Raw genomic sequence first — 27,353 nt, 5'->3', positions numbered from 1 at the left:
TAACATTTTTTCAACTTTAGTCAGTCCTGACCACAAATAGATTTTTTCCCAGAAGATTCTTTTTCTAGAAACTTTCTACAACTTTTTTTTTAAAACATTCATATTTTTGTCCTGAGTTTTCCCTCTTTAAATAACCACCTTTGCCTTAGGACAAAATTACTTTTTTTTTCCTCAATAAAAATGTATTTCTATGTTTTTGTACTTTTTTTTTTACCCAAAAAACACATTTTACTTTCCTTGCATAGAGAATTGTTTTCCTTATTAATATTTTTAACTTTTAGAAACATTAATTTCTAGTGAAAGCTAAGAGGTAAGCAATGGTGAACTGTGTTGCACCAGCATTCTTGAGATTGGCAAACTGATGAATAAATCTCATAATTTTTAGAAATGTACTTTTTCATAATATAATCTTTTAATATATTAAGCACAAAAAATGTTTACTAGCACACACAAATTTATCCTTCATTTTTTTCTGTAATAAGACAAAAGTAGATAAACTCTGTTCTGTAATTAATGTTTTAATATTCTATCTTGTTTGGAAATGATATAGATATTTAACAAGCTTAACTTAATTTATCGTGAAACCTAACTCAGCAGAAGCACCTGGCAGACTAGGTCTGGCGCGCATGTGACTGTTGATCTCTGGGCCAGGAGTTCAAGTCCCTTACTGGGGATAGAGTTTACTTTAAAAAAAATAATAAAGTATAAATAAACCTAACTCAGCAAAACTTTAAGGTTTAGATTAGGAAAAATATTTGGGAGACTTATTTAAAAGCTTACCTATTTTTTTTAATTTTAATTGTGCCTATTTAATGTACTTGTTTTTAAGAATGATGTTTAGATTACTCAAAAAACTTCATGAGATATTAAAGTCAGTCATCCTCCCAAGCTGATTTTTTAAAAATATTTTGTAACAAAGATAACATCAACATCATTGACTTTCAGGAAAGCCAAGCAGAATAAAGGTTTTAATGCTGATAACTCTAAAGACATGTCTATTTTAATTAAATCAACAGTTAAATATTTTTCTATATCATGTGAACTTGGAAAAATAACTTGGGTTACTTTTTTTTTGAGCATTTTAAAACACTCAATACTTACAAGTGCTTGCCTTTAAACTAACTAAATAGGGCTCTTTGACTAATTAATTTTAGTAATACTATCAGAGCTAGAAAAATGTCTCACACTTACAACATTTATATGTGGACACACACAGGAACAGATGGAAACACGCTATAGTTATTAATATTGTGGAGAAGATTTTTAAGATTTGTATTTGTCCCCAGAATTGATCTTAAGGCGGAAGTGCTAGAGTTTGGGTACAAGAGCCTTTTCAGAAGTTTCTATGTCTGAAAGGTGTATTTCTTTTTTCTTCTCCTTCTCATTCTCCTTCTTCTTTTTCTTCAGTCTCAGGTGTTTGTGGACTGTGTTCACATATAAAGACATGATAAGATGGATAACTTAGATATATAAGGGACAGAGGAAAAAAAAAAACAACAAGCCCTTCCAAGAAGGACTTTGATTTTTCCTAAAGCCAATAATTTATAAGCCTTTTAAATAAACAGGGGCAGTTTGGGGATTGGTAAAGAATAGATGACCTTTGAATTGCCTTTAGAACTGCATTTCTAGTTTTGTAAAGATCTGTGAGATAAGGATAGCTGTTTCCAATTCCTCAAAGAATTGGCTTGTAACTTAAATGACATCATAGGCTGATTTACCTGCTCAACTATATTATATTATCTTTAATTTGCTTTATTTCCCTGTGGGTACATAGTTCTAATTTTAAATATTCCTTATTGTATTGAATAACCCTTCTTTGGTATAAGAGGAGGCCCCAAAAAGGGGCAAAGAATATTACCTGTTCAATATCCAGAGTCACTCTCAATGAGAGCCAAAAGAAAGAACCAACAGCCTGCATATCCCAGGCAGGTAGAAAGTCAAGCCCAGTTACAAAGGGACAAACAAGAAGGCAGTCAGTATCTCTGGGAAAGAAAGGGCCAATAGGTCTGGATTTAGAAAGGAGAAGGCAACATGAATTTTCTTTTCCTTTCTCAACTGGGCACTATTTGCAGAGATTTGGAAGAGCTGACCATGGTAAGAATTTTCACCCTTTGCTGGTTTCTGCCAGTTTTTGCAGGATCCCCTCTGCAGGCTTGGTATCCCCCAGATACCTTGGCTGTTTAAAGCAATAATGCAGCAGGTTACCAGAAAATCCCTCAGCTTTGTCAACTCTAGGAAGGATCCATTTGGGGGCCCTCTTTTGAAGGTAGATATGCGGGTAAGGACATTAACTTGGTGGGCTTTTGTTTGCAGTTGTGGAGTCTTTTTAGAGTGAAAAACCATGCAGGCAGAGGTTCAGTAGAATGAGCATTCAAAAGAGGACAGAGGGGGAGCAGTAGGAGTTACACAGGTACCTCTTACATTTTCAGTTCATAAGCCTTTTGCAATGAATCTTTCAATGAAACTACTTTGAAATTTTGAAATCTTTTGAGGTTCTTACTTGCCAATTGAAACAGGTATCCTGTGCAGTTTAATTTGGGGACCTTGTCTTTAAATGTACTTCTTAGATGATCTTACCTAATTGGAACGTCCCTCATAAAGGCCATTGCATTTCTAGGTTGTAATTCTCCTGAGGGCTGGCAGCAGCTTGGTAGTACCCTAACTGCAAATGGGTTATAACTCACATTTCTGCCTGGCTTTATTTTGGAGCCCCCAGCCTGATGCCTACCAAGACAAATTCCTCAAGACATGAAACAAGCTTAGTAAGATGTTGCCATCTTTCTAGATGCCTGTAACTTCTGGGACTGTCCTTCTTAGGTATAAAATAAACAGGGGTGCTGAAAGGTGGTGCATTTGACTTTAGAATTTAAGCGTATCATTAGCTAAGGTTTTGGGTCTCTCGGAGCCAAACTAATACCTAAGAGTAATGTGTTGTAGGGTTGGGATTATGCATATTTTGCAGTTACCTCATTGCAAACAAGTTTTCTTGAGGTTGGCAGGTGACCTGGGGTCAATCTAACCCATTCTGAGAACCAACTTATGCCATCATAGGAGTCTTCCTGAGGTGGTAAGTGCTCTAGCAGCCTTTGAATGCTCCACCTGTGCCCACCAATTTCATGGCTTTTGGCATCTGAAATCTCCATTAGCAATAGCCTTTATTTACACAAAACAGAACAAACACATACACCTTACTGGTATCCGTGGTAATCAAGAGATGTTACTGTATTATGGTCACAAGAAAGCCCTGTGTGCACCACCACCAATGGCTGTGGAAACTTGCTGAGATTTTTGACCCAGGGAATTGTGGTCTGAAAACCTAGGAGCTTGGCTCTAGACCACTCCTTCTAGCAGCCCAGCTGGGCTCCAGGCAAACACGCCAGCTCAATTGGCTCTGGGTCCTAACTATTGGCCAGTGCAAGCTAACCCACCCTGTAAAGGAAAGCCAATCTGATCAGGAGCTCTAAGGCAAGAAATGCAAATCTCGGAACCAAGAGAAACTTACCCACTCAAAGGCTTTGTGATACCAGGCCTGTGTTTCTCATTGTGCCCAAATGCTGCCACAAGTCCGCTTCCATCCCAGCACAGCCGTCAAATCTGTTATATAACAAAAATTCAACCTAATAAATTTTAAAGATTTATTAATCAATTCATGAATCAGGCAGCATCCCATCCAGCAAGTAGAAGGGAGTTCCAAAGGGTTACAGATAAAAATAGGTTTTGAAAAGTAGAGAGGGAGAGGAAAAAAATAAATTCATGAACAAAGAATCCTTTATTTTAGGCGAGATCACCCTCTTAAGGGGAGGGAGGGGGGCTGTCAGTACATTTCCTTGTGCTGACCAGGAAACTCCCCTGTGGACTGCTTGAAGGCTGGTTTCTGAGGAGTTGAAACTACTGGTTTAGGTTAGATATTAAGTCATGGTTTACTGACATGGTGCCTTGAGTCACACCATTTTAGGCCCTTTTTTTTTTTTTTTTTTTTTTTTTTTTTAACAGAGAGAATTGAATTACCTAAGTACCAAGGTGATAATTCTAAGAAACCTACATATTCACAGGATAACCCTTCCTGTCACAGATCCCTTGGCCTTACTTCTTCATATGTTCCATAGACCCTCACCCACCAAGGGAATCTGGGTCAGCACAATCATGAGGCCAGAACAGGGACATCTGAACAGGGACATTATCTCTTATAATGTAAATTATAAGTGATATTTGCTGTGTTCAGCTTGTGAACAGAGAGGAGCAGCAATCCAAGACAATGTTTGTCTCGGGGCTAGAATTTCAGAGGCTTCTCCCTACATCCCCCTCCTCCACCTAACCACCACCATGTGCCCTGAGAAGCTTGCACTTGGAGCCAGACTGTGAGTGATTTTCATAAGACCTGAAGCCAAGACTCAGTGAATGGCACTTTTTGTAAAAATTTGTAAAAAAATAAAAATATGTGGTAACATGTGGGTATGCATTGTCGCTTCCATCAGGGAGAATTGTTTTGTCTGTAACAAGTTCCCGCAGAACTTCAGTCAAGTTCTATATGGCATTTGGGTCCAAGCAGTGACCTGAAGCCACAGCTTCATCCCTGATCCATAGACCGAGTCACCTGCCTCTGCTGCTCACTTTGCACCACAACCCAAGGGCCTGGTGGCATCCCAAACCAAAACCTCTGAGTCCTCCTGGAACAAACTTAAAAGAAACTTTGCAGCTAGAAGTCTCTGACTGCAGACACCATGGTGTGATTTTCAGACCCAGGTAGGATTAACTCCCTGACTCATGTGCTTTTGAATAGGGAAAAGGTTAACATTAGGCAGAGAGAGATAAGGGACCTTCAGGGAGGCAGACTGCAGCTGCAAGTGGGAGGCTGAAGAAGCAGCAGGGTTTGGGGGGAAAAAAAAGGATAAACATATCCCAGACCCACCTGGGTTAGGTGTCATGCGTGGAGTCACAAACTTTCCGATAAGGTCCCAATAAAAAGTCAGGGACAGAAATCTTCAGCGGCTACCCAGTCAAGACTCCTCTCACTCTTGAAAGCTTTGCACTTTCCCTCAATAAACTCTATCACTTTGCTCACTTTCTGTTGTCCATGAGATTCATTCTGTGACACAAAGACCAGCGTCTCTCCCACCTTCCTGTAACACTTTGACCTTTAGCCCACGGCCCTTGATGCTCATTGCTTTGAGAATCACCTATAAACAGTGAACACTATGGATGCCTGACCCCCACCATGGAGTAGTGACTAGAAACACTGGGGCGGTGCCCGGCCTTGAATGGCAGCCAGAGGACCGTGCTTTGTGACCAGGGAGATAACCACTGGCTGGATCTTGAGCCAGCCTCTCAGAGACACAGCTCTTGTGGATGTCAGCCTCAGGTGGGCTATGTGTTGTTCTCCTTGTCCTGATCCCAGAGGGGACGAAGAAGAGAGTCCCTGTGCCACAGAAGGGGGTCAGGGGGTAGTTCTGCCCACTCATGCAAGATATGGAGATCATAGATGGCAGAGGACAGGGTGGGGATCAGAAGGGAGGAAAGAAAGGAGGAACAGCCTAAGGTCTGTCCCAAAGACCAGGTCCTCCTTCACCGGATGCTGCCACAGCAGCAACCCTCAGTGTGGCTCAGCAACAGGAGGCAGCAAGTGGGATCAGGCTGGGCCTGGGTGGTGTGTGGGTGCCCTGGGCTCTCCCAGAGACTCAGCCATTAGGTCCTCTCCTTTGGGGACCCCCTAAGATTCATTCTGACTCTTCTTCAGGGTCAGGCTGCCCAGACACAAGCAAGCACCAGTCCCTCTTAAATACATTTTTTTCTAATTAATTACTCTGGTGTATTTCAGGCACAGCTCTGGCTTCTAAATTTAAACTGTCTTGACCCATTTCCAGCCACCAGTGGGCATATTTAAGACCTATTTACTTTGATGATTAAAGCAAAAACATGCCTTTATAAGTGGCATTTACCAGGGAACCCTGAAGTCTTAGAATGGGGCTTCCTAACAAAGCTCACCCTAAGAGTCTCACATATTTGACACAGAGAAGGAAGTGCATGGGATATTGTGACTCACATGGACACATAAGAGTCATTCCTGACTCTTATAATGAGCCTGATTTTCAAAACATGTTTTCTTTCAAATTATTGTTTCTTTTAAGAACATTAAGGGTTTATAGACTAGAAAACCATAGAATAAAACTTTTTTGAATTCTGTATAAAGTAAGAGTTAACCAACTCTGAGTGAAGCCTTGGGGACTTACTGAGAATTAAGTACATTAAATAAAGTGGTGAACCTTTTACTATCTTCCCAGTCTATGTAGGCTCATTTTATACTTGCTTTTGAATTTCTAGGTGGTTGATTTTGCTGGAAAAGTAATTTCTAGATGAAGTGTAGCAATTTTAAGATAATTTAGTAGTGGTGTGGTGCCTGGGTGGCACAGCTGGTTGAGCCTCTGACTCTTGATTTTCAGCTCAGATCATGATCCCAGGGTCATAGGATCTAGCCCTGGTGTCAGGCTCTGCACTGAGCATGGAGCGAGCCTACCTGGAATTCTTTCCTTTCTCCCTCTGCTCTTCCCCCAGCTCAAGCACTTGCACGTGTGCTCTGTCTCTCTCTAAAATTAAAAAAATAATAGTGGTTAGAAAATTAATTTATTTAAAAAAAATTTCTTAGAAAATTTCACATATGTTCCTGAAAAGTTCTATGCAGCACAATGTTTGTAGTCTATTTAAGGAGATCTTGCAATGATTTTTCTCTGAAGTATTAAAGAATTAGATACCATATGCTTGTTCTTCCACAAGTTAACTTGCTTAGATAAGGTAATGTTGGTTTCTTAGTTTCTAAGTGTACACATCAACCAAGATGTTGATCATGAAAGGACTCACATTTCCAGGAATAAGGCAGGATAGGGATCAGACCAACCTCCCACTAGTAACAGCCAAAACTGTTTATTACAAGAAATGTGTGAGTTTTTATTGTTTTGTTTTGTTTTACTTCTTAAAAGCATCAAAGATCTGGTAAGACAGTAAGAAACTAAAGTCTCAGTCAAAGGGAAAACAAGGGGCATTGGGGTGGCTCAGTCAGTTAAGCATACAACTTCAGCTCAGGTAATGATCTCACGGTTGGTCAGCTTGAGCCCCGCATCAGGCTCTGTGCTGACAGCTCAGAGCCTGGAGCCTGCTTCAAATTCTGTGTCACCCTCTCTCTCTTTGCCCTTCCCCTGCTCATGCTCTCTCTCTTTCTCTCTTGACCTCTCTAAAAATTAAAAAAAAAAAAAATAAGTCTTAAAAAAAAAGGGAAAACAAGATCACTGAAAATCATGTGGCACCTTAAGGCTATTTTTGAACGAAGAGCCTTTGCCAATTTGGGCAAACTTGAACTTTTAATTTTATATGTTTTTGTCATATGTGTATATGTGTGCATATATGCAGGAGAGAGGAATAAAGCAAAGGCTAACAAGTGGTATATGGGTGTGTACCTGTCAGGTTTAAACTACAGAAACAGAACCAAAAATAAATTTGTTCGGAGGTTTACAGCCAGGCAATGGCCTGTAGGATTGCTGACTGGAAAGGCAGAAAAGACAAGGCGCTTGGGAAGGGCAGGCTGGAACTCGCAGGTGCAGGCAGTTTCTTCTTCCTCAGGGAAACTTAATTGTGCTCTGTAGGACCCTGGACAGGCTGGATCAAGCTCATCCTCTTACCTAAGCTCATGTCCCTTCCCGAAAGCAAACTGACTAGGAACTCTGATCACATCTACAAAATGCCTTCACAGCCACACCCAAAGTAGCGTCTGATTGAATAACTGAGGACAAAGGACTAGCCAAGATAAAAGTGACCATCCAGTTTTGCAACTTGTCTATAATTTTGAAATCTTTCTAGATAGAAAGCATGAAACACTGTGCTACCCAGTTCCCTTCTCAAACCGTAGTTTGTGAAGGGCACTGCAGTATAGAGTCTGAGGACCCCCCAACCCTCCTGCTTTTCTGACCCTCAATTCTGACCCTGTGCTTAGTGTACAGCAATGATTGAAGGACCAGACCTATGTTTCATTAACACCCTGAAAAAATTAATTTGCAGTCTCTGTGATGAAGTGTTATGCCTCAGTCACATGAGGCCATGTTTCTCAAATTAATGTGCTGTGACTCACTTGTTCCTCACAAAGAAGGAAAACAATATAGGTAAGAAACTCACACCTGCATAAGAAAAGGAAGAGCAGGAGAGAAGGAATAACTGAAAGCAAATAAATTATTTTATTTTTCTTACTTATTTTATTTTTCTCTCAGTTCCCACAAGCTAACCTGAACCAGAGTAATGCATTGAACATACATGTTAGCACAATATAGGTTTCTCCCCAAAATGAAAATTTTCTGTACTTAATTTTATACTATTTTTCATTGTTTTTGTTTTGGACCCATATCCCAACTTTCCCAAATAGCTGTTTTTCACTTCTTTCTTCTCCATCTTGCAGACTGACATGAGTAGTTTCTGCACAGGCACATTAACACCATTGCTATACTTATAAGCAAGTATTATAGTGAGGTAAAGGTAACAGTCAGTCTATGGTCCATCTGCACAGGTGTGAGTCAGGGGCTGAGTTCAAACTGGTCTGGGTAGTCTGGGCTGGCTGGGTAGCTATTAGCACTCAGGGATAGTTTCAGTTTGCCTGAGTTAAGAGATAAACTGCCTGGGTGGCTCAGTCGGTTGGCTCAGGTCATGATCTCAAGGTTCATGCATTCCAGTTCAATGTCGAGCTCTGTGCTGACAGCTCAGAGCCTGTAGCCTGCTTCAAATTCTGTGTCTCCCTTTCTCTCTGCCTCTCTCTCTCTCTCTCTCTCTCTCTCAAAAATAAACAATTAAAAGAGAGAGAGAGAGAGAGAGAGAGAGAGAGAGAGAGAGAGAGATACCCTGAAAAGAAGAGCTTAAGGAAAAATGTGGGACAAATGTTGGTGAGTACAAGCAGGTAGCTATAAAAGTCAGGTCTTGGGGTCTACCTGGTGACATAGCATCAACTGGGTGGAGTATATCAAGAATAGCTCAACATGAAGCAGTTTTATTCTTGTGACATCCCTCAAGTGCATAAAACATGCTTCTGTGGAGGAGGGGTAAGAACCAGAGGAAAGTGGAATTACCTCTTAACTTATGGTACTTTAATAACCAGCTACTTTCAAACAAATACATTTAGACCTTGGCTTTCTTAAGACAGCTGTGTCAGCCCTTTTTACCTTGTTAATATAAACTTAGCTCTTTGCGTAGGTTTCATTTCCTGCAATTTCTGAGACATTAAAATCAAGTGGAATAATGTACTGTTTCAATTTTACTTTTTCCCATGTCCCCTGGGGATCCACCCTTGCTTGTCTTACTGAAATAACTCCAATTCTGTAAAACAAAAGCTATAATGGGAGGAAATGTTGACATCGTTTTCTCAAAAACAACAAAAACAAGCCTTAAGGGTGTCAGAGAGCCCTCTTGCTCAACTCTAGGCCCCAATAGTTAAAATCAGAAATAGACAAGACTGCTTAACTCCTGCTCTAATTAAAACCCATTGTGCTTACTTCTTATCACACTCTCTTGAGGCATTGACAAAGAGGTTTTGCAATAACCAGAACATTCCAATCTCCAAACCAGAAAAGCCCTGATAGCAAAGAAATGACCCCACGGGTCCCTTTCTGGCCCAACATCAGGGGCTGAACACTTAAGACCCCATCCATGATCACATGCTCTTTGCCTGCACTCCTGCAAGTACCTCTCTGAACTTCTCTCTATAAAACTCTAGGTGTCCATCTTGCTGGTGGAGAGGTCAGATGTTAAGGTCTACCACCTCCCCCAGTGCCAGAACCTGAAATAAATCTCTGTCTCTTTTCCAAACCCTCATCTCTTGAGCTACTGGCTTCTCTTACAGTGAGTGTATCCAAGTTTGTTCCACAACAGTGTTGGCAAACCCAGCCAGGAGCTGTGCTCTCAATTTCTTCAGTCCCCTCAGAATTCCCCTGGATGGAGCAACAGCCATGGCAGTGCACCAGGGCTCACCTGTTTATTTCCTGAGTTAGTGGTTGTGGTAGATCAGTTGGTAACAAGACCACTATTCCAGTTCGTTCGTTGATTCAGCTAACACTTACTGATCCCTCTTATATGTCAGGTACTGCAAATCACAGTGAACAAAACAGACAAAATATCAAGCTTACATTCTAGTCATAGAGACAGAAAAGAAGAAAAATATAAACCAGTCAATCAGAAAGTTCAAGGGAAAAACTAAATAAACCAGGTAAGGAGGATGGGAAAGTGGAGAATGGGGGGGGGGCACAATTTTAAAAAGTGAGGTCAGGGAAGTTTCCACTGAAAGCCTGATCTTTAACATCTCTTACTGAAGTGGGGAACACCTGAGTGATAAAGAGGGGTGGTCAACCCACAGTGCAGTTTGGGGCATGGGTAGATTGGGATGTCTTGGACCACCCAAGTGGAAAGGCCATCAGACAGATTTGGAGGTAGGATTCTGGTACCAATTAATAATTCTGGTCACCAATTCAGATGTGTGTTTTTTTCCCCCACACCACCAAGCCATTCTCTAACACCAGTTGTGTGTCCTATAAATTCATTCAATTCTGACACTGTCTACCTGGTGATTTAAGGGTTCAGTCCTACAAGACTCCCCCCTACACACATACTTCACATGCCAGTCACATGTCCAGGTTATCACCTGTGCTTCTGACCAACCTGCTAGAAATTAGAGGTTCCAACAACCCCCTTCTTGGATTCTATTAACTTGCTAACATGGCTCACAGAACTCAGAGAAACACTATCATTCAATGGTTTATTATAAAAAGACATAACTCAGTCTCTCCCTCTCTCTCTGCCCCTCCCGCACTCATGTTCTCTCTCCCTCCCTCCCTCCCTCTCTCTCTCTCTCTCTCCCAAAATAATTTTTTTTTTTAAAAAGCCATAACTCAGGAACAACCAGATGGCAGAGATGCCCAGGGCAGGGTGTGCAGAAAAGGTATGGAGCTGCCATGCCCACTCCAGGTATGCCACTTTCCTTGAACCTTCAAGTGTTCACCAATCTGGAAGCTCTGGAAGCTTTGCGGGTTTTATGGAGGCTTCATTACATAGTCATCAATGATTGAATCATTGGCCAGTGGCAATTCATTCAGCTCCCAAAGACTTCCCTCCCTAGAGGTCAGGCGAGGGTGGGGGGGCGGCAGGTTGGGACTGAAATTTCCAACCCTCTAATCCCATGGTTGGGTCCCCTGACCTCTTTTGCTGGGGGTCTAAGAGCCACCTCATTAACATGACAGGAGACACCTTTGTGCTCTCATCACTTAGGAAATCTCCAGGGTTTTAGGAGTTCTGTGCCAGAGTCAAGGACTAAAACCAAATACACATCCTGTTATAAATCAGAACATCACAGGACTTAAGGTGGCAGTTTTGAGCTGGAGCTATCTGGTGGCACTGTGGGTGCAGAGCTGGTATTAAAGTCACCAGACTGGATGAGACTCCAAGGTAAGGAGCACACCTAGAAAAGAGGTACAAGGCCTGAGCCTGGTGAACCCCTTAGGACAGGCCTGGATGAGGTTCTTGGGGATGAGGCCAGACTGGAATTTCTTCATATCTAGACCAGGAGAGATAAACAATTCTCCCCGTGTCTTGGAATTAAGGAAAGAATCAAGATCATACTGCCCTTTTAAATCCACCTGAAGAGAACCCTGGAGAGACAGGCCAGGCAGAATCTGGAGCCCTGGACTCTTATCTTCCTGCAATCTGAGTCAGTTTGTCGTGTTGAAGTACCTGTTTATGTCTTTCTCCTCATCAGACCCAGGACTTCTGGAGGGTAGGAACTGAGCTTTTACCTTCTTCCTAAAGTCAGTATCTGACATCAAGTGTTCCATGAGTACCTACTAAATCAGTGAACGATGAATAGCACAGCTCAGGAACTGATACCATTTTTCATGGAGGATAACTAAGTGCAAAGTGGATCTGCCATGGTGTGACTCAGATACAAGACTGTAGTATATATAAGAAGAAGTGACCATCAGGGGACACCACCCAGGGTCTCAGGCCAAGCATCACACCACTGAGGACACCTGTACTTATAGATATTTGCAAACAAAATGAAGCACAAAATTCTGCTGTGAACCAAGAACATTCTCTTCACTGCTTGGTTATAATTGAGTCAGGCATATATTTCTGAAAAACTTTGACAATTTGTAAGCAAAAAGTCTTTGTATACTTTGTAGGGGGCAAGGACAGGCCACTCCAAGATTTAATTTAATCTCAATTAAGATTATTTTGAGTTCAAAAGCAATCAAAGCCCAGCATATTAAGGAAAGCTCTTTACCTCCCTTACAACTGCCTAAAAAGAATTCAGATAGAGGGCCTACTCCAGGAAGAGAGCTATCACCAGAGACAACTACATTATGATATAAACTAAGTATGATAGGCAGGGAGGAACCTAGCAAGGCCTGTTTGATTAATATGCTTTGATTAACTGTTTCTGTGGGCCCAACTAACATTTGTTGCCAAACATTTATTCTTTTTCATTCTTCCTGAGGATTACATTCCTTCCCTTTGAAGTTCCAAACCCTAACCCTTCTCCTAGTTCAAGATGACATATATAACCTCAGTGTGCCTATCTTTGGAATTTCCATGTCTGTGTTGGATTCCTCATACATAGGAAATTAAATTTTATTTTCTCCTGTTAATCTGCCTCAGCAATTAGATTCTTAGTTCAGCTAGAAGGATCAAGAAGAGGATAGGAAATTCTTGTTCCTTTACTCACCTGGTAATTACAATTCTAGGAAGAAAATAATCCAATATATCCACGAAGGCTTTTTTTTTTTTTATAATAGTGTATATCACATTATTACTCATTATAGGGGGGAAAAAGCCTGTGAATAGCCTAAAAGTCTAGCATTAAAAAAAAAAATTAAGCTATGGAATAACTAGTTGAGTAGGTACTAATAAATAAGATTTGTTTATTTATAACTTAAGTTTTTTGTTTTTGTTTTTTTTATTCGAGAAGAGAAGGAGAGAGAAAAGCATGAGTGGGGGAGGGGCAGAAAGAGAGAGGGAGAGAGAGACTTCCAAGCAGGCTCCAGACTCAGTGGGGAGTCTGACAAGGGGCTTGATCCCAAGACCCTGGGATCATGACCTGAGCCAAAATCATGGGTCAGACGCCCAACCGACTGAGCCACCCAGGCACCCCAAGTTATTTATTAGTAGCTAATTTCAGCAATTTAGACACTTAGTTGATAGAGCAGAGTTTTCAAAGACAATTTAATACATGAAAATGTTCATGACATAATGGCAATGCAGCAAAGCAGCACTGAATTACCATCACCATGTGATATCACTGTGGTAAACAGTACACAAGTGCATTCACATGAACACAGTTACAGTGAAATGCACACACATAATTTACCTTCTTTAGAGTTTTCTTCATTTTCTCATTTGTTTTTTATACTAAATATGTTGTACTGATTGGATTAAAAATTAAATAACTTTTATTTTCAAATATGGAGAAGAGTTGGAGAAATCTGTTCTTTGCCCTTTAAAATCAGATTTTTCTGGGGTGCCTGAGTGGCTGTCAGTTAAGCCTCCGAATTTGGCTCAGGTCATGATCTCCTGGTTCGTGAGTTCCAGCCTGTGTTGGGCTCTATGCTGACAGCTCAGAGCCTGGAGCCTGCTTCAGATTCTATGTCTCCCTCCCTCACTGCCCCTCCCCCGCTCACACTCTGTCTTTTTCTCTCTCTCAAAAAGAAACATAAAAAAAAATTATTTTTTAAATCAGGTTTTTCCTCTACTGATGGTACTTAAAAAAAAAAAAAGTAAGAGTAGGTTGGGCTCCCCAGAGGGCTGGGGAGAGGAAGGAGAAGGAAGAAGGGAGGAAAGGAGAAAGGCTGTGGAGGGAAGGGGAGGGGAGGAAGCTGTTCAGATTAAAAAGGAAAACGGAAGAGAAACAGAAGCAACAATTCCAAGTAATCAAGGGTTTCCCTCCTCAATGTAGAAGAGGTGGCTGCAATCCCAGGCCTGAGACCCTCCTAAGATTCTTCTGGAGGAGAGTCCCTGTGGTGATCAAAGGCTGACCTCACAACCAGGCACACCTCATTTTACTGTGCTTCGCTTTATTATGTTTCCCAAACACTGCATTTTTCACATTGAAGGTCTGCAGGAACCCTGCCTCTAGCAAGTCCATTGGTTCCATTTTCCAAAGCATTTGCTCCCTTCATGTCTTCGTGTCACATTTTGGTGATTCTCAAAATGGTTCTTTTACGTTATTACTTCATTCTTTATGGTGGCCTACGATCAGTGATCTTTGATGTTACTGTTGGAGCCTGTGACTGAATTGCTGCAATCTCATGATAAAACTTGAGGAGGTGAAGATAAAACAGAGGAGAAGTGCTTCTTAGGATGAGTAAAGAGTGTTTTTTTGAGATAGAATCTACTCCTGGCAAAGATGCTGTGAAGATTGTTGAAATGAAAACAAAGGACTTGGAATATTACATGAACTTAGTTGATAAAGCAGCTGTAAGGCTTGAGAGGATTGGCCACTTATGAAAGTTCTACTGTGGGTAGAATGTTATCAAACAGCATCGTCTGCTACAGAGAAATTATTTGTGAAAGTAGGATTGGCATGGATATGGCAAACTACATTGTTGTCTTATTTTACCAAATCGCCATAGTCACCCCAGCCTTGGACAACCATTACCCTCATAAGTCAGCAGCTACCAATGTGGAGATGAGACTAGCAAAAAGATAATGACTCATGGAAAGTCCATATGACAATTAACGATTTTAACAACAAAGCATTTTTTTATTAAGATACATAAATTATTTTTCAGGCATAATGCTGTTGTATACTTAATAGACTATAGTATCATGTAAACATAACTTTTATATGCACTGGGAAACCAAACAAAATCATTTGACTCACTTTATTGTGATATTTGCTTTATTGTGGTGGCCTGGAAGTGTATCTGCAGTATCTCCGAGGTATGCCTGTGTCCAAGTTAAACAACAGAGAAGAATCTCAAAAACATCAAGATGAGTGAAGAAAAAAAAAAAGCCAGAGAAGTCTACATATCATACAATTCCATTTATATGAACTTCTAAAATAGACAAAACTAATCTATAGTGAAAAAGTAAAATAAAATCTGTGCAGCCATTGTCTCTGGGGGGTGAGGACACAAAACGACTAGGAAGGGGAATAAGGGAACTTTCTGAGTAATGGTTATATTCTGTATCTGATAGGAGATGGGATACACAGGGCTACGCACTTGTCAAAATGCAGTAAATGTACACTTCGGATTTGTACACTTAAGGATAGAAAAATTTTCCAACAAATGAAAAAGCTGTAAATAAATATTGACCTCTAGTTCATGTTATGCATGCATAAGTGTTTAGAGGTGAGATGTACTGATGACTTTAACTTACTTTGAATGTTCATATATTTGAGAAAGAGAGAAAGAGAGGTCATGTGTATGCGTGAGCAGGGGATGGGCAGAAAGAGAGAGGGAGAGAGGTTCCCAAGCAGGCTCCAAGCTGTCAGCGCAGAGCCTGACATAGGGCTTGACCTCACAATCAGAGAGATCATGACATGAGCTTAAATAGAGAGTCAAACACTTAATTGATTCAGCCACCCAGGGGCCCCTAACTTACTTTGAAATGCTTGAAAACAAGATGGTTTGACAGATGAATAGAGAGATGGACAGGTAGATAGGCATGTGATAAACAAGTACTATATTACTGCTAGAATCCAGGTGGTGGGCATATAGATGTTTGCTATAAAGTTCTTTTTTGTTGCATGTTTGAACATATTCATAATACAGTATCGGGGAAAATGCATCCCCCTCCTGAACTCCCCACTTCACCTCAGGCCCCCTCCCTCCCCATCTGCTCCCCCCCCATATCCCCTCCCCTTCTTACTCCCCTCCAGTATCACAGGATTCTTGGCTCCTACTTGGCAACAATATTTTCACTATCTTCCAGGCAAACCAGGCATAGTACAGAGCGCTGGCCTGGATGGCTCCCAGAGTTAAAGAAATATTATTCTGACACTTGTTAAAATGTTATGGAAGACATTACAATAGGGGTCAAGATTATCCAAATAAGAGAGAAAGATTGAGCTCAACTCTGAAGACAGCAAGAACAAATGGTATTTACAGCCAAGGTTTGGGGGCAAGAGGAGGATTTTTGCTACATTGACCTAACTGGACTCTTGCAAATGACTTAGACATCAAAGGTGGGGGTGATAAACTTGAACACACGTCAAGGTAGGAGGATTCTCACTAGAACAGGGTTAGCAGGCCAGCTGGGCAAGACCCAGGCTTAGTGGAGAGGCAGCTCAGAGGAGCTTCACTAAAGCTGGGTCTGTTCTTGTCACTAGGTCCAGCTACTCTGTTACTGGCAGAAAGGGGAGCTAGGGAGCACTGTGGAGAGGGCAGGGCTGCCCTCAGTGGCTTCAAGGTCAAGATCCAACGCCCAGTGCACCAGTTTCAATGCTATCTCAGGCAGGATCAAGAATCCCTCTGCTGCCCTGTGCAGATTGCTAAAGGAACTGGAATTCAAGTTTGCACAAACACTGAGAGCAATGTCAGAGCAGTAACCACACCACGGAATTGGAAAGGAAACTGACCACCCAGATCTGCCAAGGGAATTGCTCAACCCCACTCAGATCCATCCTGTTTTCCTTGTGGCCAGGGCTGAGGCCCAGAGAGACTCCAGAGCACCCAAAGATACAAGCCACTTCCCTGTGTCCCTGGACTCCCTATCCCTGCCTCCTTCCTCTTGACTGGTGCTGCAGACAGCAGAGCTTCTCTGGTAAGTGTGCTCCTTGTGAAATTAAATGGTAACTTGTAATGTAAAGCAATGGGGACTGTTTACTTGATGGACCCTGGGCAAAAGCTTCCAAAAGATTCTCTGTCTCCTTATTAAATGCAAAACAGATATTGGTCATTGCACTGTCTCTTGCCTCTTTCTACAGGGGCTGCCAGCAGGCTTTCCCCACCCTCAAAAGATAGCCACTCCTGCTCAGAAGTATCTGACCAGGGAAGCCCTCTCTTTCCCTGCTCTGTGTATCTCCTCCTTTCTATATAACTAAAAGAGCCTTTGACCACTTCCTGCAGAAGATATACTGGAGCCCAGACCTATACAGTCTTGAACTGGGGGCTCTGTTAATCCATACAGTGCCCAGCAGATGATGCCCTCTCAGTATCTCTCCCTGATCTTGGCCAGACTTCTTTTCCTTTAGGTTTCAGCTGAAATGCCTCTCTTCTCCAAGAGGTTTCCTTGGCCATACTTAGTAGCACCTTTCTCTATCAAACCCTTCTATTTCACTTTCAACAGAGCACATATCATGCCCTGATCCTAATTACTGATCATTGCCTCCCCACCCCACCCCCACACACCCTAAACCTGGACTGTGCAACATCACAGCCACATACATTCATTTGACCATGGGATGCTTGAAATGGGACCAGTCTAAATTGACACCTGCTCTGAATGTAAAGCATACACACAGGATTCCATATACTTAACATACACACAAAGATACGCACACATAAAATATCTCATTAAACAATTGCCAGTGTATGTTGAAATAATATTTTGGATATATTGGGTGAAATCAAAAATAGTAAGCTTAAACTCACCTGTCTTTTTACTTTTAATGTATTAGAAAATGCAAAGTCACACACGATTCACATTGCATCTCTATTGGGCAGTTGCCCTCCGACAAGTCCAAGGCTCACTAGCCCATCCTCAACCTACAAACCCGATACCTCGTGGCCAGAGAAAAGTCCCAAAGATTTGTCAGTTGAATAAATAAATGAATTGTGAAAAAGATAACCCAATGACCTTTTTCCAAATAAAGGTTAATTAATTTATGTTTTGCAAAAGAGTTCCCCAGAACAGAAGGGAGACAGGCTCTTCCTTTTTCTCCGTCCTAAACCTCCCCCCTACTCTGGGGATTCCTAGACTGAGATGCAATGCTCAACCCCCAGGAAGCCAGAGCGCTATTTCCCCCTTCACAGGAGACAGGGCTGGGGGTTACAAGCACTGCAGGCTCTGGGAGGAGTGACACCTTCTGCAAGACCACAGTGAGCTAGGCTTGGGAGCCCTCCGTCCAGAGCAGGGGTCAGGGCTGGCTGGGTGGAGCTGGACTCAGGGACAGGGCAGGCGCGATGGGAGGAGGACTTAGGTGGAGGGATAGAAGCTGAGGGGCGGGGCTGGGAGGGCCAAGGATAGCACACTGTAGAGGGGCGGGATTTAGATGGAGGAGAGACGCTGAGAGGAAGGGCGGAGCTTGGGGGAGAGAAAACGAACCTAACCCGAAGAATAAGGCCAGAAGTGCGGTCAAAGGGGCCCGAACTAAGGCTACAGGGCTGGGACTGCCAAGGAGGCGCTGGGTTAGGGAAGTACAGGAAGTAGAGGCCGGACCCGGGAGCAGGGTCAGGACTTCCGCGGAGAGGGGTAGGTGGGGGCGGAAAAGGCGGAGCCGGGGAGGGCGGGGAGGCCCAAGGGTGGGGCTGAGGGAATAAAAGCGCGGCGGCCAGCTGGGTGCTGCTTATCTACGTTGGATCACTTCCTGCGGTAACCTGTGCGCTGTCAATCGCGAACACACCATGGCCGGGTCCTTGCGCACCCCGCTGCTCCTGCTAGCCGCTGTGGGCCTGACTCTGGCCCTGGCTGTGAGTCCCGGGACCGGCAGGAGAAACAACAAGTCTGCGCTGGTGGGCGCCCCGTTGGACGCCGACGTCAACGAGGAGGGCGTGCAGCAGGCGCTGAACTTCGCCCTCAGCGAGTACAACAAGGCGAGCAACGACGCGTACCACAGCCGTGCGATGCGGGTGGTGCGTGCCCGAAAGCAGGTGCGTACGAGCCGGGCTGTGGGGGCTGCGCGGCCCTGAGTAGAGGGCGCGGCTGCCTGACGTCACCAGCAAGGACCCTATCTGCCGGCCCAGCGTCTTGGATCAGTCTCCGAGCCTCTAGGGGTTGGGCGGGGACCACAGACGTTCCCTTGCATCTCAGAGGGCTGTGTCCCTTGTCTCTCTGGTCCCTCACAGCCAGCCCTTCGCATGCATGTCTCCGGGAGTGCCAGGGACCCCGGTGGCACACTGGGTTACCCCCATGGCCTTCATTTCAGGTTTCAAGCTCCAAGCCTGGCCAGAAGGCTGCGGTGCGGGGGTCAAGGCCCCTATCCAGTCCCACTGTGTCCATGCTCCAGCCTCACGGGACACGGGGGCCCAGTGTGAGCTGTCACTAAATGACCACGAGCAAAGGAAAATCAGACCCCATGCCCAGCTGCCCTCCTGGCTTTGCCACTAAAGGATTTTTTTAAAGCACTTTTTCCTTTTAACTTTAACTTTTCAGACTTACAGAGCAGTAGCAAAAATAGTGCATAAAATCCTTGTAGATTCTACAGCTAGATTCCTTGTATGTTAAAATTATGCCATTTTGCTTTCCAGTAGGCACATACATGTGTGTATGGGGATACGTGCATTTGTGTTTTTGAACCTTTTGAGAGTTAACACTTCTCTGTGTATTTCCTAGAAAGAAGGGCATTTTCTGAGGAGCGCACAATAACATTTTGGAAATCAGAATCAACACTGACAATTATCTAAAACTCAGACCTTATACAAATGTCACTGGTTGTCCCACTGATGTCCTTTATGGCTCAGGACTGCCAGATCATGTGGTGCAGGCACTGTCTTGCAGCCTTCTTTACTCTGGAGCATTCTCTCCATCTATGACCCTGGCATTTTTGAAGGGTCCAGCCAGTTGTGGTGCACACTGGGGCTCAGTTTGGGCTGGCCACATGTTTTCTTGAGATGATTGGGGCCATGTAGAAGTGACCTGTTCTCTGAGTCTCCTCTCGATAGATGCCACTAAACTAACTTGGCCTCCATGTCCTCATCCTACAATGGAGTTTGGGGCCCACGCCAAACATCCTCCCTCAGCACCCAGAGGTTGTCAGCAAACACAGATGGGTCAGTGAGCTGGCCTGTGGTACCCAGTGCATCCCAGAGCAAAGGGTCTGGCATATGAATTCAAATCTGTCCTGAGATCCTGGAGGAAATGCTCCTGGAGGGTTGCTTCCCTCCACAGGTCACGTCCATGGGGAGCAGCCTCTCGTGTGTGCCATCACATTCCCTAACCTGATATTGCCCCATCATCGCCAACATCCAGAGGTAGTTGAGTGGATTGCTCCTGACCCCTGCCTCTGCTAGCCTGTCCTGGAGTTCTGGTCAGATAAAGAACATAGCCATGGGAATCCAGAGACAGGTGGGAGGGAGTGTGAGGAAGGGGCACTGTGGCTCTGCGGCTCTGTGTTCATCCTCTAAGGAGGGCAAGGATTTGGGCCAGCTGGCTTGGGGCCCATTTGAGAGCAGAATAGAGCCTCACAGCAATGAAAGCCTGGTAGTGCATGCCAGCATTTAGGACCCACGCACCTTCTCTTAAAACTTCAGAAGGTGGGCCCAGAACTGACCATTTCTCCTCCTGTAGCATTTGGCTGGCACTGTGTCCTTTAGATGGGACATGTGCTCCCTGTTCACTAGGTTGCCCCCAGCCTGCTGCTCTCCAGTGTGACACTAGCTTGGTGCCACAGCTCACTGGGGTAAGTGACAGCAGAGAGATCATGGGACCTGCTTATGGTTCTACCAGGTAGGATGTGGATCCTGGTCTCGGGCTGCCATGTTTCTCCAAGTTCTAAGGAGGCCTGTCTGTGGGATGCCATGTGTGAGGACAAGGTTTGCCTCTATCCTGAAATCTCCAGTGTAAAAGACAGGCAGGTGTATGACACACTTCAGAATTATTTCCGTCAAAAATCACACTTAAAATGTAGACATTCCAGGATCAGTGTTTTATTGATTGGCCTAAACTGTGTGTGTGTGTGTGTCTGTGTGTGTATCATTGAGAGAGAGAGGGAGACATGTCATTTCTTACTGTGAAATAAAGGAATAAATAAACCTTTGTTACACTGAGGTAATGTGAATATTTATGGGGTTGATCCTATTAATTGGAATTTAGCTTAATTGCACCCATCACATGACTGTCTTTCAGAACCAAATCTACTCTGTTTGCTCCAGTGCAGAGCCCTCACTGTGGGCTTAGTTCCTGCCCTGGCTCCTGGCGCTGGAGTTTATTAGTTGACTCTGTGCTGGCTCCCCAGAGTGTGCCTTCTCTCCTGAACCCGGTTAACAGAATTTTGGACCCTGGCTTCCACCTTCCATCTTCCTGCTTCTCCTCCTGCCAGGCTGCCTGAGACCTTCTGGAGCCCCTCTATGAACAAATTACAATGAGAGTCTGAGCACAGCAGCTGGGCCAGCCCTCAGGAGGTGGCTGTGGTTTCTGGGATACCTGCTTTGGCAGCAGTGAATGCTGGTGTAAGGGCCCAATAGCAGGAAGGTAACTTGTGTGAAATTGGGGGGTATTGTAAATAAATCCTGCTCTCCCGGTATGCAGGTTGTGGCTGGGATGAACTACTTCTTGGACGTGGAGATTGGACGAACCAGATGTACCAAGTCCCAGCCCAACTTGGACACCTGTCCCTTTCATGACCAGCCACACCTGATAAGGGTATGTGCCTGGAGGAGGCAGCCAAGCACGGCAGAGGGGTGGGGGTGAGCCTATGCCTGTGGGATGCATCATGTGTGATTGCTGGGGGTGGGGGTGTGCCAGTGTTGGGTGCATGGAATACATGTGTGTGCACATGACTAATTTGACTTTCTAAGTGGGTTTTAGCTGGTGAATAGGGGGCACCATGTATGTGCCTGTGGGATAAGGAGCAGCTGTGGGGTGTTTGCTGGAGAGAGAGAGAGAGAGGAAGAGAGGTAACCCCTTAATCTCAGCACCAGCCACCTAAACGGATTAGAGGGAATCAGAGGCCTATAAGCAGCCAAAACCCTCTGGTGCTGCCCTGCCCACCAAATACTAGTCTCCTTCCTGGGTCTTGGCCTCTGGGGAAAGCTGTACTGCCCCCATACCTTCCCCATTCCCTGCGGCTTTCCTGTGTTTCCTGAACTCTGATCCCAGCCCCTGGGTTCTTCCCTCTGCACCTGTCCTAGTGCTGGCCCATTGGAGGTCAGGGAACTTGGGGGCAGTGCCCTGTCCCTTGGGGGCTCTGGAGCCTTCCACACGCTGCTCCTTAAAGGAATGTGCAGGGGGAACGAGTTAGTGGAATCCTGCTGGTTGGAGGTAAGGGACAGGATCTCATCTCTTGGACTTTAGGGATGGGCATGGTGCCCGAGACGTCACTGCAGAGCCCTGCTTAGTGTGCTGGGGCTCTGCAAGGTGGGGGTTGAGACTCTTGCCACTGTTCTTTACCTGCTCTTCTGACATCTCGAGGCTGGACTTGTTCCTTTTGCACTGTAACCCTAACTATCCCTCTCTTTTCCCTTTCACAGAAAACGCTCTGCTCTTTCCAGATATATACTGTACCCTGGATGGGCAAGACATCCCTGGTGAAGTCCAGCTGCCAGGATGCATAGAGGACCCTGTGACAGGCTGGGTTGCTCTGGCCCCCTTCTCCCACCCTGCTCCCCCCTTGTAGAACTCCTAATCCTTGGAAGGGTGGCCCTGTCCAGGTGATGTCCCCTCAATGTGCTGGTCCCAGGAGACAAATAGAAAAGGGTTCTGGGGCATTTTTTGAACATGCTAAGTGACTGAAACTCCTTTCTTTTAATTGTTTTCCAAATGCACCAGTATGTAGTGCACTTGTTCTGCTCTGTCTTCATCAATAAAAGGTAACATCAGCTATCTCTTGAGTTATTTCCTATCTCGGGAATATACATATAAAAAGGATTTGGGCAGTGTCTTTATGAAGAGTTCCTAGTCCCAACTGATTTTAGAGGATAGGCAAGGATCTGAGAACTGACAGTTTCCCCGGGGTGTGTGTGGGGCTGGGGGGGCAGTGGTGGAGGCATGCTGCCACTTTGAGAGATGATTGAACCAGGAGCAGCCTGGGAACCCAGCCCTTAGCTGTAGTGACTCCTGGTAATCACAGAGGAGAGGAGGGAAACTAGGCTGCTGCTGATCCTGAAAACTTGGCTGCTGTGTTTGAAAAGAATTCAGATGGTGAGCAGGAATGGGCAGGAGGGAGGGGTCAGATGGAGCCCATAGCCCAGGGCCACCCTGAGTAGGGATCTGCCAGGTAATAGATTTCAACCACATGTGCTGAGTTCAACACACTCCTGGGCTGATTTTCACTAGTCAAGTTCTCTACAGACTAGATAAATGATTTATGTCTACTTCTTTCCACAAAAGACTACAAGTCACCTCCAGGAGACAAAGACAAAGTATTATGTGTGTATGTAACTATTGGGGAAATACCAGTCAGAATCAAGGTCAGAATCCAGAGTGAAATGAGACTGAAAGCAACACCTTCTTCAGATATATTGTGGGAAGTAGTTTGTAAATGGTTTTACACCCTGCACATTTTCTGGGGTCCTATTTAAAGTAAGTCCTTGTGTAGTAGAGTTTCGTATAAGGGTTGTAGAATTGAAACCATAACCTGGATTGACATAGAGTGGGCTTGCTTCTTAATCTGAGGACAATGTAATTAATAGGAAATGTTACCCTTAGTCCACCATCATTCTGTAGACTAATGGATACCTTAGGACCCCAAGATAGAAACGATCTAGTCCTAAACAAAAGAGAACCAAAAGCATACCCCAATCCCTGCACTGTCCTTATATTGACCATTTCCTGCAAAGGGGTGAAGCCCTCTCAAGGGGCTAGTAATGTTGGGGCCATGTTCCCCAAATCTTCCACACACACCGCAGCATGAATGATGATCTGGTTGGCTCATTGCCATGAACACAGAGGGTGAAATGACAAAGGGGACCCACCCAGATGGTCCTGAGTGCCAGCACCCCAGGGGCGGCTGCTGTACCCAGCAAAGGCAGAACTCAGCACAGTGCTGGGAAGGGGTGGGGATTGTCCCCATCCTGTGTGCCTCCTCCGGGTGATTAGATGGGCCCCAACAAGATTGTGTGCCTTGTCTCATGTTCACCATTATGGAAGAAGATGCACAATTGCTAAGAGAATCATTCGAAATACAGTTCACAGTGCACATTGCCCGTGCACCACTGTCTTCTATGTACATTTTCTCAACACTTGTCAATTGCAGCTGGGCCACCTGGAACACATCCTTCTACTTTGGACTGAAATAAAGATACTGTGACACCTGTTTGCCAAATGGCCAACCATGTATGAGACAGTAAGTGTGAACTCTGCCAGCACCAGTCATAATTCTTTCAAAACAAGTTATGAAACCACGGGTTTTTGCTTCCATAATCCTGCACTTTAAGTTCCAAGTTTGGAACACACTTTGGATTTTAGTGGCCTCTGTGTCTCCTTGATTACAATCTTTAAGACCCCAAATAAATGCTTTGGTTGTTTTACAGTCTCTTCTCAATGGACACCGCACTTAAAGAAAGGGGCTGGGATCAGAGAGACAAAGCACTGTGTACAGGCCTTGAAAGGCGGAGTGTGAGCCTGGGCATGGTCCCTGCAGGGCCGCATGGACTTGGGGATATGTTGAGAAGGAGGGGTCCTGACAGAGCAAACTGTACACAGAAGTGGTGCCCACAGAAGAGGCCGTAGCCTCCATGCAGGGTCTTCCCTAACTTGGTGAAGAATCTTAGGTTACATGCTGGCACCATGATGAAATGCTGATTTCCTATAAAGCCATCCTTTTGTAGGCACACTACTATTCTCTTGTAGAAGTTGGGGGTAGGGGATGGAGAGCTGTACACACAGTTTGGCTCATCTCAAATTCTCCACGCATTCTCCCACTATCCAGGCCTTGAGTTCCACAGCCCACACCACATGAGTTCAGGTTGGTGGCACCCTGGGTGCCCCAAGGGGATGGGCAGGCCCATGGATGCCACAGCCCTGAGTTTTGGGTGAAGTGGTGTGATCAAGAAGGCCCTATGACCTGACATCACATAGACCCATATGTCCAGGGGTGGAAGTACAGCCCCTGCAACTTTAATCTGCACGATTTTTTATATTTATTTACTTTAAATATAACTGTAAGTATAATTTATGTAAAATTACTTACATAAATAGCTTTAGTATAGTGCTTGGCCCTAAGCAAACACTCAATAGGTTTCTTTATCTTTTTTCATTGATCTAATTACATATTGTGGTTTAAAACATGGCATCCATAATCTCTGACACTCTTTTTATTCAGAGGTAAGGTCTGTGAGCTGCATCATTACTTGGGGAACATCATTGAAGAGATGTGACTGAGGATTAACCTGTGAGCTGGACCTGGGCCCTTGGAGGCTCCTCAGCCCCTCCCCTGTCCTTGGAATGTGGGTTCCACTGGACTTTTCAGCTCCCAGACACTGCTCTAAGGACATTGCCTGGAGATGGTGATGTGGTGCTGAGGCCATCTGGATGGTATATGTGACTGACACCAGTTAGGGCCTCTTTTATAAACGTTTAAGATTTGCCAGGTGGGTGTGGAGTCCATTCATCTCGGTGCCACCTAAGAGAAGCCTCATAGGTGAGTTCTCTTTGCTTATTAAAACTGCCATCTATTAACCTGGAGGGACCTGCTTCTTTCTCTGCCTCTCCCTGCCCTTTCAGTACAGGGACAGTTTCACATTACACCAGGGAAGCTTCTAAAAGGGTTGTGAACCACCACTCTCGGTGAATTTGTAGAGGCTTCAAGTGAATACTGCAGAAGAAGTGACCCTGTGACCTCCAAGGCAGGATCAGAGAAGGTCCCGGGGCTTCTGCCAGCATTCCTGGATATCTGCCCTGTGGGATGCCAGCATCCCTGTAAAGAGCCTGACTCCCCAATTCCATCATGTTGGAGATGCCCCCTGCAGGTGCCCACCTGACACACCCCAGCTGGGCTCCCAGCCAAAGTTGGTATCACCTGCCGCTTAAGTGAATGGGTCACCATGGATGTCCAGCCCAACTGAGCTTTTGGATGACTGCAACCCTGGCTGTTATCTGACTGCAGTCACATGACAGCCCCCAAGCAAGAATTACCCACCTGTTGCCTTCCCAAATCCCTGGTCCACAAAACCATGAGCAAATGGTTGTACCATACCTCCAAGTGTTAGGGTGATTTGTTACACAGCAGTAGTGTCTGGGACACACCCGTGCGTGTGTGTGTGTGTGTGTGTGTGTGTGTGTATGCATATACACCTGTATATTGAGTGGGGTGAAGCCCAGGGACCCTAGAATCAGATGCCTGGGTGAAAATGCCATTGGCTGTGTGATCTGCCTAAGCTCCTTACTCTCCCTGAGCCTCATTTGTTATCAGCAAAGGTACAGTAGGAGTCCCTCCTCATGGGATTATGGGAATTAATGTGTTTATGTCTATACAGCACTTTCAACAGTTCAGTTTGCTACATTAATACATATTTTTATTCCAGTCAGAATGTTAATAGCTTTTATTTATGTGGTAGAGTTTAACTTAATTTTTCAAATAAGCTGTGTGTGTGTGTGTGTGTGTGTGTGTGTGTGTGTGTGGTTTCCAAGAACTGCTTCCAAAAGCCATCATTTGTATAGCAAATTCCCATAGCATCCTGTCAGTTTCTATGTCTCTGTCTTAAATCTAGCTGGGTTTATTTTTCCTTGCCAACTACTCTGTTTTAAATAGAATATTTTAATATCTGTTAGGTAATGACCATTCTCTTCATTTTTTTCTAAATCTTATTCCTGAATATGTTTATTTATTCTTTGTGATTAAAATTTATTTCAAGCTTGGGGCGCCTGGGTGGCTCAGTCAGTTAAGCGTCCGACTTCGGCTCAGGCCACGATCTCGCAGTCCGTGAGTTCGAGCCCCGCGTCGGGCTCTGGGCTGATGGCTCAGAGCCTGGAGCCCGCTTCTGATTCTGTGTCCCCCACTCTCTCTGACCCTCCCCCGTTCATGCTCTGTCTCTCTCTGTCTCAAAAATAAACGTAAAACAAAAAAAAATTAAAAAAAAATTTATTTCAAGCTGAAAAAGTAGAATCGCTGTGTTTTGAACTAGCCCTATATTGAATTTATATTTCAATTTGGGGGAAAAAGACAAAATTTAATATTTTAGCTTTTCATTTTAGAATGTTGGATATTCTGCAATGTTTTTATGCTTTGATTATGTTCTCTGGTACTATAAAGTAAGTTTTTATGCATCTTTCATATTTCCTGGGAAATCTATACCTGGGTATTTTATATTTTTGCCAGGAATATTTCCCTATTGTATCTCTCACCAGCCACTACTGATATAGATGAAAATGATTCATCTTACCTGATTTCCTTGTATCTTGGTGGCTCATAATTTATAGACACTTAGAGATCTGGGGTTTTATGGTCTATCACTGCCAGCAGATGAAGGACAGGAGTGAACTTGCACAAGGTGAAAAGTGACAAGCCCCATTAGAAGATGCAG

The 27,353-nt window shown here is 44.3% G+C and overlaps 1 protein-coding gene across 1 annotated transcript; it reads left to right on the top strand.

The window, feature by feature from the left end:
• Positions 1 to 18,462: 18,462 nt before the first annotated feature.
• On the top strand, positions 18,463 to 22,713 carry LOC122215882 (cystatin-C-like). Its single transcript, XM_042931786.1, has 3 exons — positions 18,463 to 18,824; positions 21,421 to 21,534; positions 22,362 to 22,713. The coding sequence occupies exons 1-3, from the start codon at positions 18,579 to 18,581 to the stop codon at positions 22,443 to 22,445; spliced, it is 444 nt and encodes a 147-aa protein (XP_042787720.1). The 5' UTR covers positions 18,463 to 18,578; the 3' UTR covers positions 22,446 to 22,713.
• The last annotated feature ends 4,640 nt before the right edge of the window (positions 22,714 to 27,353 follow it).

The sequence above is a fragment of the Panthera leo genome, chromosome A3 (genome assembly GCF_018350215.1).
Source record: "Panthera leo isolate Ple1 chromosome A3, P.leo_Ple1_pat1.1, whole genome shotgun sequence".
NCBI lineage: Eukaryota > Metazoa > Chordata > Mammalia > Carnivora > Felidae > Panthera > Panthera leo.
Note: the sequence above shows the minus strand (reverse complement) of the source record. Positions and strands in the feature narration are given on the sequence as shown.